This window comes from Syngnathus leptorhynchus, chromosome 15 (genome assembly GCF_054491065.1).
Source record: "Syngnathus leptorhynchus isolate UIUO chromosome 15, UIUO_Slep, whole genome shotgun sequence".
NCBI classification, from domain to species: Eukaryota; Metazoa; Chordata; class Actinopteri; order Syngnathiformes; family Syngnathidae; genus Syngnathus; species Syngnathus leptorhynchus.
Window position 1 is genome coordinate 6,544,905 of NC_141209.1, and position 11,896 is coordinate 6,556,800.

The 11,896-nt window shown below is 41.9% G+C and overlaps 2 protein-coding genes across 2 annotated transcripts in view; one reads left to right on the top strand and one right to left on the bottom strand.

The window, feature by feature from the left end:
* slc38a6 (solute carrier family 38 member 6) lies at positions 1–10,704 on the bottom strand. The gene is made up of 16 exons (XM_085931513.1): positions 10,301–10,704; positions 9,027–9,148; positions 8,872–8,945; positions 8,703–8,755; positions 8,472–8,511; positions 5,889–5,967; positions 3,213–3,298; positions 3,089–3,147; positions 2,965–3,021; positions 2,304–2,360; positions 1,941–2,020; positions 1,725–1,825; positions 1,529–1,653; positions 1,303–1,447; positions 768–862; positions 1–666 (listed from the first exon to the last, which is right to left on the bottom strand). Exons 1-16 carry the CDS (start codon positions 10,391–10,393, stop codon positions 583–585), a joined length of 1,350 nt encoding a protein of 449 aa, XP_085787639.1. The 5' UTR covers positions 10,394–10,704; the 3' UTR covers positions 1–582.
* The window catches only part of trmt5 (tRNA methyltransferase 5), a 2,864-nt gene continuing 1,516 nt past the window's right edge, over positions 10,549–11,896 (top strand). The window contains exons 1-3 of the mRNA XM_085931511.1: positions 10,549–10,678; positions 10,826–11,412; positions 11,748–11,872. Of these exons, the coding sequence (XP_085787637.1) occupies positions 10,671–10,678; positions 10,826–11,412; positions 11,748–11,872 (720 nt within the window). The 5' untranslated portion in view covers positions 10,549–10,670. The remainder of the gene's footprint in view (positions 10,679–10,825; positions 11,413–11,747; positions 11,873–11,896) is intronic.

The following is an 11,896-nucleotide window of genomic DNA, read 5'->3' on the forward strand; positions in this document are numbered from 1 at the left end:
AATATACATTGTGACATTTTGCAAAATGCAGAATTTCCCTTTTATTGAATGTTTTTCATTTGATTACAGTACATCAGCTTATAGGTTACATAACCATTTCAAGTACAATCAAGAGGATTCCAAATGATGACAAGCACCAAGAAGCAGCAAATACACAATCTGAAATGTACAGTAAGTGACAAATCTAAGTGATTACAAAAAAAAAAAAATTTAGTGAAATGAAATAATCGTGATAAAATTTGGCAAATATGTGCAATAACAATATTTGATGAAGCAGTTAAGTTCCAAAGAATTATTTTTGGGGGGGCGGTTGGGGATACACTTGATTTGAAAAGGTGCAAGAGTTTCAATGAGGAAAACTTCGAATGTTAACACTATTATCCCTTGAAAACATTTATGAGGTAAATGGAAAACTAAAAGAAAAAAAGAGCCACCCTGAAATTGGGTTCAGTTCTGATACACAGCTTGAGGGTCACAGACTACCAAGTGTCTTCTTTAATTTCATACAAAATTGTCTTTGGCATAATTCTCCCTTTTTGCCCCTGTGCTTTGAGAAAGAGGAATGAGGGGATGGGGGTGAGGCTAAAATATTTGTACCCATGTGAAAATGATGCCTGAGAGGCTGATGATGCCCACGATTAAACCAAAGGCCACCAGGAACATCGCCTACAAACGCAACGTTGGCATTAAAAGAAATTGTCTGGATTTTGTTTTAGAGAGAAGTGCTTTAAAATGGTTTCACATCTGTCCGACGAGCGCAGACTTACCCCGATGGAGTCAAAAGATCTGAGAGGCTGGCGGCTAATCTTGAGGTAGAAGAGGCCGGGGAAGACAAACAAGAGGCAGCTGGATGTGGTCGATCCTGGCAAACAAAGACGACAACTTGTGTGAGGGTAACTGCGTCGTTAAATGCTTCGTTAAATGCTTAAATATACACCAGCAGTATACTATTTTTTGCTGATTTTCCCAAGTAGCCAATGCAAATGACAGTCAGCATAATTCAAGTTGTCAACTGTTAGAGAAATCTTTCAATATTTTCAACTCTCTGATGACGGTATTAAAAAAAAAAAAGAAAAACGCACTGTTTCAAATAATTACGCATAACAAAGGGGGCAAAACATTTCATCAAAAGCTATATACATTTACAGGAATGTTATTGACTATTAACTAAAATAAAGTAAAACTACTTGTGAGAAATGTAATTGAGAGTGAACACTGCCACCTAGTGGCAATTTACAGGATCCACGGGAATCAATCAAATGTGACATCAGATGTGATCAATCCAACACCATCCATACCTACCCACTACTCCAAACACGTTTCGAATATCAGGCACAAAGATAGCCAGCAAGAGCACCACTCCCAGGATGACCAAAGTTGTCATGACGTGGCTCAACCAGGAAAATGGACGATTTCCACGCAGCACTAAGATCACGGCCTTACGAGCCTTGAAAATACAAACACATATGTACACGAATTACACTTACAACGTCAGAAAAAAAAACACAATTCGGTACTTGCTACTCACAGGAAAGTGAATGACTGGTACGGTCAACAGCACTGAAATGAGGATGGCGAGCCGAACCGTCATCACCAAGACGTCGCGTGGCATGTACGCGTTGTAGCTGAGCAGAAGCTCAGACTTTACGTGAGCTGCGGGTAGACACGAATAGATGGAGCATGCTGCTTTGCTGGATTGCTTTGGAATGTGTGTTGCGGTCTACCGTAGAAGGTGAGGTAGCCAAAAAGTGCCGAAACCAAGTAAAGCAGGAAACTGAGGCTGATGCTGACGATGGCAACATTCTGCATCCTCCATTTGCTCGGCCTGAAAAAGCGAAAGATGGAAATGGTGGGAGATGGAGAACTTTCATGGATTTCTCAATTTTCCATTTGACTTTTTCCTTCCAACATACAAACAATAAATAAATTGGATAACTGACCGGTCCAGTTCACAGTAGATTGGAAGGACAGCTGTGTGGCATAAAAACGAGAAGGCCATAGTTGGGATAGCGTAGGCACCCTGAAAATACACACCGGTGTGGCTTTGAGCAAATGATCAGCTAACACGTTGGTGGCTGGACATCATAGTTGTATTTTCTCCGAATGAATGAACCTTAAAGCTGAAAGCGTACACGTGATGAGCTTTCTACATGCATACGTGAGTCATGGCGTCCTTCAATGGTGAAAGTGTGACATGTCAGCAGAACTTGTAGACTGGAGCAGACACTTTTAATGACTTCTCACAGCCACCTATTGTTTTTAGTGAGTGTGTGTGGCAGGGAGGACTGATTTGATATACGTACCCTACTGGAGAAAATGAAAAGTCTGGGCGTGCATTCCATGTCTGAGGAATTTGATACCTGCACAAACAAGGACAGAAGTGGGAGTTTGTTATCACCGAGACAAGATGACAAACGACAAATACAATGAAAGATTGTAGGACAGCAATAAGAATACGAGGTGTGTGGTTTTTTTGTAGTTTTAGAAAAGAATAGTTTAAATTTTCAAAAATTTTCCCACAAATTTATTCAATTCCTTTATCAATGTATGAAAATGTTCACACATATGGAGCAAATAAAGTTTTGATGGTTGTGACAGTTTGACGCGGAAAGAAATGGCTTCACTGTATTTGTCCTGCTGGGGGGAAAAAAAAAAAGCAGAATTCCACTGATTGGCAGTTTGGGGTTGAAAAGTAAACAAAGCTCTAAGTTAACCCAAGCCAGGTCTGGAGTTCTAGTGTGGTTTGTATAATAAAAGAGGCCAGAGGTCACTTCCAGGCTGAGAAGATGAGGAGGTGGGGTCACCTGAACTTCCTTCCCCTAAGGTAGCGCTCACTCCGCACACCCTCTCTGGTCCTTATCAAGCAGATCCCCCCCCCCTAGCCCCCGCCCCTTTTAGTCTAGACCGCCTCTGTCACACAACATTGGCTATCTTATGTGACCTACTTAAGAAACTTGAAATTACCTGGCATGATATGTTTTGTGGTAACGGGCAGGGGATGGACCATTTCTTGACCACAACCTGAGGAGGAGGCAAATAGTTAAAAAAAACAGACCAACAAAAAAGGAGGGGAAAAATTCCAACTCACCACAATGACAAAGTAGAACATAAAAAAGAAGGCCAGGCTGCTAGTGTAACCCAGGAAGCCTTAAAGGGCAAAACATATGTGAGCGAGGAGCCTTTGAACGCTGCCACTCGACTTGTTTCCTCACCAATTTTAGGAAACATGGCGAGGGGAAGCACCACACATAACGTAATAAGGATCAGCACCAGTCGGCCGTCTAAATACCAAACATCTCTGGAAAACAAGAGAGGGATAAGAAGTAGTAAATATAATCACACCTCACCAAACATTCAGTAAATTGGGAACAGCCCAAAAGCTCCGCTACATCTATTGCACAATCAGGAGAGCATTCTTCTGCTCAACAACAGGAGTTCGGAAACCTCAAAACTAAATCAGTCTAAAACGGGTTCCGAAATGTCAGGGACAGTGAGGCTTTTTTTTGAAGTACCTTCAAATGGGACGCCCTGTGGAAATTTGTCTCTATATAACGCTCAAACACAGAGCGACGGAGCTCTCATGTGGTATCCATTAAAGGCTTTTGCTCTCGCAAACCATAACAATTATGTAATTCACATTCAAACGCAGCGCCAAGCCATCAGATCAGATCACACCACGGTATCGCTTGGTTTTTTTGCAGAGTGGGGGGAATAATATTTTCCTTTGCCGAAGAAAAAGGCGGGGCTCTTTAATGGTGATTGAGGTGAGCCGGTGTTGGAGCTGACGCATGGGGAAGGCACGCTGGGTCCGCTGGGGTGGAGGTCAGACGGGAAGAGTGCTGCCTGCCGTTGGGGACGGCAGGGCCTGGTTCCAGTGCTCTTTTTGGGTTTCCACCTGCTCTGACCACATCAACACCCTGTGACCCTTCCATGGCTGTTTCACTGCTACGACTTTAGCATGGGCACTCACAGATTTATGTTATCTCTGCAGCCTCACATATTTTATTTTTGTGTCAGATCCTTAACGGCGCCAGAGTGATATTTGCGCAGAATATGATTCGAAGCCTTCCTCGAATCGCAAGAATCCACAATGGATGGCCACCAAAAATACAGTGTAATTGCCTAGAGATACCACAAGAGGGTGACAAAGCACATTAGGCTATGCTTGAATAAATAAAGCTCTACCTCTCAGCTCAAAATGACACCTGAACAATCATTTAATAGTCACATATCTTGGCTCTGTGCACAAAAGCAGCAAATGTGAGTTTTTCAATCATTTCCCAACAAAATCTGCGACTGTGGATTTGAGATTCTGAATGTCAAAAAGAAAATGCAGGGATTGACTGGTTCTTCTGAAAAGGTGGTTTGATGGTTTAAGATTTTCCTCACAAACTCATCCAACCATACTTATGGACTTCTCTTTGTACTTCAGAATTAAAATTTTAAAATTAAGACGATATGAATATGATACATAATTTAGGTGGGATGTAATGATTCATTCTTAAATAAATGGTGAGTTGGGGCATCTTCTCGAACATTAGAGGGATTTGAAAAATAGACACGCACACACACAAAAAACATCTATATATGTGAGGATTCTTTCCATGTGGCTCCAGGCTGATTACAGAGGAATAAAGATACCTTGGGGACCCGTAAAATATGGACAATTTCACGCTATTCCACCATGCAGAACAGCTTTGAGCAATGGAAGAGGAACCTTGGAGTCCATCTTAACAAAAGCGTTTAATAAAGGCACAAATCTGGCCGGCGCAGCACAATAATCTCTCCTCCGCAACTAAGCACGAGAGCTAAGGAATTTGGGGCTCTGACTGTTTTACGATAAATGGCCCATAAAACTAGAATGACTTGATTTGATTTTTTTCTAAATAGAACACGTCATAATACAAAACATCTTTGCTAGGCTTCTCAAAACCACTCATTAACAAAAAGTGCAGTGGGCTGTAATTACAATGGCAAAACTGATATCCCCTTGTATCAGTCTGATTCTGGGGAACATGTGTGAGAGATTTGAGGGTGAAAGCCGAGCGCTAATACAAAACAGCTGCCTTGAGGAACAATCGGCTAGAGAGAGAGCTCTCGCTGAATGACAGAGTGGAAGAAGTCACTCTTTTGACTTCGCTGTGAGCGAGGGAACTTCCCGGACGTAGAAGGACACCGGTGGCTGTAGCTAATGTGCTGCGGTGCTATTTAATAGTGCAATTACTCACTAAGTATTAGTATAGCAGTAATGCTTTTGGGAGAGATTGGTTGAATTACACTCGACCGCTACATCATTAGGCACGACGGCACACGAGCTGTATGAACTGATAATAACTGTCGAGTTTGGTTACATTGTCGTACCTTACTGGATGGAGGGCAAATCGTTTTTGTTGCCCACGTGTTTTTAGGATGTATGTGATGATGGTGTTTGAAATTCCGTTGTGGGCCATTCGAAGGCCGCTCGTTCAAAGTATTGTTACCGCTACGTTAGTACAGCAAGAAAGTGTGAAAACAACGCAGCAATGAACACATCGGGAAGACTGACGAGTTTGGGATTGTTTTAATTAGAGTTGTTATTTAAAATTTTGTTTGTTTTAATTAGCCCTTTGGCTGTTTTTTTTTTATTTTGCATGGACTCGTTTATTCAAAAATATATTGCCTATTTGTCTAACCATTAATAATAATAGAAAAGTAAATAGTAAAAAAAATGTTAGCTTGTATTGTGTATTTTAACATTGATTAAATAATAAAGAATACATCTACTGTTTATATAGGGTGTAAAACTTTATTTTGCATTTTTTTTTCAATTTGTTTAAAAAAAAATAAATGATCCAATTGCTTCTATAGACAATGAATAAGTGCAAATAAAAACTCTAAAGTGCACTCACCCTGACTGGTCTGGACTGAGGATGCTGCTGATGGCCGCCGGAAGCTCGGACTTCAAAATGAACAAATACGACGACATGGCTGCGAGAGAGCAGAGGGAAAGTTCAGTGTGTTTGCTTGCAAAGACAGTCAAAACAAAAAGCACAAAATGCCCACACACGTCAAATGATTGTATTCTTATTAGTTTCTATGTGGGAGGTGAAGGGTGTCCAGCACGCAGGGTGGAGGGAACTGAGTTAATGCAGATGGGTGGAGCAGACAGCTCAAGGGGCTCAACAGCAAAGCCCCGAGTGCAGAGGAGCAGACGTAGCGCAGATCTTTGGAGAAATCCAAGGGGGGAGGAATGCAAACAATAATCATATCTGACGCTAATCCCGCCACTTCTCCTCTTTTTCCACCTCGCTCGGAAACAGGACATTATCAGCCTCCGACGGGCTCCCGCATCCTTCGAGAAGGGGGTTGGGGTCACTTCCTTGGGTCATTCACAAGGGTGGGGGGGCAACCCAAATAACGACAGAGGTTGTTGAAGAACAAGAGAATGTTTGTGGTGTGAAATGGGCTTCAGATGCAGCGTGCAGCCGGTGATAAAGGCAGATAATGTTAAGGGATTACATTTTGGAAAGACAGACACAGACGGGGTTAGGAGGGACGTTATTGCCCCGGGGCGAGGTTTTTGCACTCGCCGTTAAATAAACTACGATCATAATCCCTCAGATCCTGCATGTGTTTATAAAAGGAGAATTCGTCCAATAACCCTCCGGCCCACACAGACACAAGGACACTCGCTTTGAGAATAAGGAAACACATTAATAAGTACTTAAAGCTGCCAGTAAATGGGGCTCGTTTTGGGGATTCGGCCAGAATTCGACGCAAGACGTCATCCGAAATTTGCTGGGAATTAAGAACAAGGAAAAAGAAAACCACCACGTGGTCCCTATCAAAAAAATGCACGCTTATTCCTTTTATGGGATGCAGCAATATTCAATCGACGCAAGATTTGTTTCTATTCAGACAGTAATCTTTGTGTTTCAAAGTTTTACACCATTGCGTATTTTATTTTAAATGTTTTAATAGTGCAAATCATTCAAACCAAAAAGTTCAACATGAAGAACAACCAGAAACTTTTGGTGTTATATTTCAGTGAGGCTTATCGGGAATGCAAGTACTATCATGCCTGCTCTCATGTTTGCACTTATACAAATGTGATAAGGACGATTCCGATTCTAATTCATCTTTGTCTGTCCATTTGTTCATTTTTTTTCCTGGTCGGATGGGAAGCAATATGCTTCAAAGGGCTGGCTGACCAATTAAAACACCATATTAACAAAAATAATAATACTAATGCACACTTATCCAGATCATTATCAAAATGCATTCAAATATAATTGGTTTCTTCCTGTACCACAATTTGTTCACATTAGTTATGCATTCGGTGGAAATTGCACTGTGTCCAAATTACAAGTGGTGTAATTATACCTGAGGTGAGTCATTAAGTTCCCTACTAGGATAAATGAACAAACAATACTGGCAAATATTTAACAAGAAAACATCCAACCACAAAAGCGAGACAAGACGTGCTGGTTCAGTTTCATGCGTTGACTTAGCTAGACAACACTTGCACAATACCTGATGTGGTGGTTACAGTACTTCTCTAACAAAGAGGTCCTTGAGTGAAGAGAAGGATCGGTTATTAGCAGAGTGGTAAGGAACAACAAGCGTGCTAAAGATGAAAATGTGCACGTGTGTCTGTGAGTACACATGTGGTCATCAAAGTAAGCACGCTCGGCGTGAAACATAAGAGTCACTTTCATTGGACTGTGCCAGCCTGTGGGCTGACCAGTAATTAAGGTCAATTGGCCTATCAGCCTTTGGCAGTGTCGATGAATGTTTACTCAGCGTGAAACTAATTGCGCTCTTATAAAAGGAGGCCTGGCTGCAGACAGATGCAGGCCTTCATGCTGGGGGAAGCCACAGACATACCAGAACGGGCAGCTAGGCCGTGTAGCGCTATCACCGTGGCTGCAGAGCGAGGGGGCGGAGTCTTGAGGGGAGGGGTCCCATTAGGGTCTTAGTGGGTGGGAGTAGGCTTTACCATCAGTGATCAATTAGAGCACAAGTCAGGTTTCAAGCCCCAGGGAGAGCGGCCGAGAGGACGGCAGCCACGGGGCCAAAGGTTATCGGGAGAGTCTGGATAATAGCCTTTACAGCCCAGCGGCAATAACTTACAGGGGGTCATATTTACAGTCGGGGGCGCTCTCAGCCTCAAGGATAAAAAAAAAAAAAAAAAGTACATTTGACATAATGTAATGAGATAATGTCAGCGCTATGGCAATAAATTCACTTTATATAAAAAAACAAAAACACGCTCCAAATTGACACGGTCAACACTATGGCTGTATTATTTTTTTTTTGTGAACAGTTTGAATGTAACACTAAGTGAGGCTAAAAATTTGGGAAATACGTAACTGAGCATGACGCGGTATACGGCCAAACCACAATGAAAACAAATATTGTTAAATTACTACTGTACTATACTACTGCGAGTTCATATATTGTATATAAAAAAAAAACAAGAGCAGACCTACCACCAACATTTTGGATGAGGATTGTAATTCCAACGAGGACCTATGGAAACATTTTTAATTGGTTAGTGTCAAGTTCGCAGCGTGCACATGTATAAGTACATCTTGAACAAACTAGTAATAAGACTTCCAGAATGCAAGTATGGTGAAACCTTCAAAATTTAATAGTCTACTTTGTTGCTGAAAATCAAATCGGTATTGAGTTTATCCTAATAAAAAGACAATACTACTTACTGTTCCTGTTTTTTTTAATGCTCGTCCACCCAGATCTTCATATGAACTAATTCCTGCGTGAGACAACAAATAATGCATGAGAAAATGGGGGAAAATATATATACTGCAATTTTCGTTCAGATTTCATGATGCAATCCTTAGCGATCTATATTGAGAGTCCCACTCTCACCTGTCAGGTCACAGAGCTTGAGGAGGAGATGTATGGAATATCCTGCCAGGCTGGACACGAGGATCAACAGGATGCTAGATATGAGGAGCAAATAGAAATGACCATCCACAGATCAGCTTGTTTCATCTTAGCCGCACGTATTATTGTTTGCTTACCAAAAGCTAAGTATGCCAGTGCTTGCCATGACATAAGCAAGCCCAAGAATGCCACTGCCCATGATTGCATTCATTAGGTTAAAAACAGAAAAAGCAAAGGAGGCGCCTCTGGCACTGCTTATCTGCACACAAAATAAAGAAAGGCTTAAGAAACGGAAGAAATCATTTTAATTGACAGTCCGGAAAACAACTGGCCAGGCTTGATGATGGATTTTATTAAAGAGCAACACGGTGGCATGTGGGATCAGGCAATGGAAATGGCAATGGATAGATAGGATTTGGAGCAGCAAGCCGCGGGACAGCTGCCCGAGCTCTCGAGAAACTGAATGACCCTTTTAATAGGGGATATCCTGGAGAGGACGAGTGGCCACTCTGGTGGCAGTGTCATAACAAGTGTGGATTAACCTGATGACCTGGGATACACTACCAAAAAACTGGACGTCATCTACAACGGGAGATGAATTTTACATCCCAGGTGACGTTTACGGACTTTTTGTCTAAGCAAGATAACCCGACACCAATACAATTAAAACTGGCATGTAATCTTCTAGATCAATGGCACATTCCTGTTTACACAGTGACCGGTTTAACTTCATAAAGTAGGCAAAAAAATAGAATTCACATGAAACATGTATGCTATTGCATCTAAATTTATGTGAACAGTGCATATTTTCATAGTCTAAAAATATTTGAAGATAGTTAGGTCGTTTTAATATATTAATATTATGAATCCGTCTGATTTCCATTGCGTATTGGAGACTCTTTGGCCTCGATCTGTAAAAAATGAATGAAAAAAACACCCAAAAACTCACTGACATTCTCTGGTAGGTTCCTTTCCATTTTAAGTGTCCGGACAAATGCCGCAACAGTGCAATAGAGTTGCGTGCACATCAATGCTCACTGGGACGCTCTCCTCGGCAGCGGAAGTGTCTGCACCCGGAGGCTACTTTTAATATTAAAATTAAATTGATGTGTTGATTCCACGCATCCACTTCTCGACCAGTTATGCCTTGAACTGTCATCAAAATTGTGCCGCAATTAAAATATCCAAAATATCACTTACTAAATACAAATTATTGCAACAGACGAGTAGTATTCAATTCTGCTTTTAATGAAAATATGCTGACATGGGCTATTTTTTTCCAATAATGTAATTAGAAATCAGTGGTACATATCTTACTGAGAAGTAAAACATTTGAATGTGACAATCTTATTTGTTGTAACAGTTGGACACAGCAAAACCATATTTTATAGTTTGTTGTTTTCCTACTTACATTTGGCAGCAAAGGTGTTGTTTCGTTCCCCTCTGACTCTCTGGCGGCTGTTTGGTTGTTAAGTCCCGCGTTTGCATTATCGTTTGTACTCATTTTAAGCAACAAAAAGAAACGAACACGGGAAACTTAAAGCTGTCACAAAAGCTTGGCGCAATGACAGTTAAGAATTATTTGGTCATTTTCTCACTCAGGTTTGAGTTTTTCATCTTGTTGTTGTTTCAGTCACATGCTTGTTATTTCCGTCGCATGTTCAACGTCATTGCCGCTACTGACCAATCAAACACAGGTTCTGGTCTCTGTCGACCAATCACGCGAGTGCACTGGTCCACCACGAATGACGTTGTCGAGCAAGCATGCCCGTTTCTGAAGGATGTTGAGGTAAGAGTCGATTGTGAAATTTCGTACCATCTACCGGTAAAATTGATACCCACCCCCTTTAAATGAACTAAACATGTCATGTTTGTAAGTTGTTTTATTATTTTTTACCACGTGTGCGTTTTAAAAGCGCCTGCTTTTACGTTACAGGCTCCTCAGTAGAGTCTTTTCATCTGTACAAACAAGAGACAACACGAACGTCTCCGCTGTGCTCCGAAATCTGAGCTCTACAGCCTTCCCCTGTGCAAACATTCCCCTGAAACTACTAATGGATGCCAAACTATACCACGCGCCGCTGCAGGTACGCGGTATGACATCTCTTGACAAAGAGGCCTTCACACAGACAATCACTGTACCAGCTCTACGGGTGCCCACGCGGTTTCTTAACAAAGTGATGAAGAGCCTGAGAAAGTCCACCATCCAGCGCCCGGGGGTGCCCAGAGTGGTGCAAGACAAAGAGGAGAGTCCTAACTTCAGACTTGTGCTACTGGACCCTCACAGAGTATCCTCGTCAGGCTCCTTTAGTGATTCTGAAGCGGAAGCGCTGAGGTCATTTGACGTCCCTCAGGAGCTGCAGCACTATGAGCTGAGATTGACCTATGACAACCTAAAGAGTGAAGAGGTGTTGGAGGCCGTGCTACCTCTGGGGCAGGACGTGACGTCGGCATTCAGCAGAGTTGGACACATTGCACACATGAACCTCAGGGACCACCAGCTTCCATACAGGAACCTCATTGGTGAGAGCCAGTTAGCTGAGCTGTGCATTTCGGTAGTCTGGCCTTTAGTGGGGACATACTCAAGTTAATACAATAAATACAACATGACAGTGAAAATGTGGTTCTACTAGTGTAAAGACAAGCAGAGAACGCCTTGCCGGCCATTGAATGAAGTTTTTAGAAATATGTTTTCATCCTGTCCTGAACCAATATCACCAAAGCAGACATTGTAGGAACTGTAATATATATAGTTTTATTAATGTGTGCTTCATGAGTTGTCCAATGTACTTTGTAGCAGTTCCACATTACATTAAAAAAAAAAGCAAGTGACCTATTTTCTGTCCCTCTCATTGCAGGTACAGTGATCATGGACAAGAACCCCGGTGTCACGTGTGTGGTCAACAAGACAAATATCATCGACTCAACATATCGCAACTTCAAGATGGAGGTGCTGGCTGGAGAGGAGAACATGGTCGCCAAAGTAAGTTCAGCAAAAACCTCTTAA

What these genes read in the sequence shown, in the direction of transcription:
- slc38a6 (XM_085931513.1), bottom strand. Translation starts at nt 10,393, where the DNA reads ATGAGTACAAACGATAATGCAAACGCGGGACTTAACAACCAAACAGCC. An exon ending in CTCAGTCCAGACCAGTCAGG is followed by an intron (nt 3,299 to 5,888) that starts GTGAGTGCACTT and finishes CTTGTTTTCCAG; the next exon opens with AGATGTTTGGTATTTAGACG. An exon ending in CGCCATGTTTCCTAAAATTG is followed by an intron (nt 3,148 to 3,212) that starts GTGAGGAAACAA and finishes TTGCCCTTTAAG; the next exon opens with GCTTCCTGGGTTACACTAGC.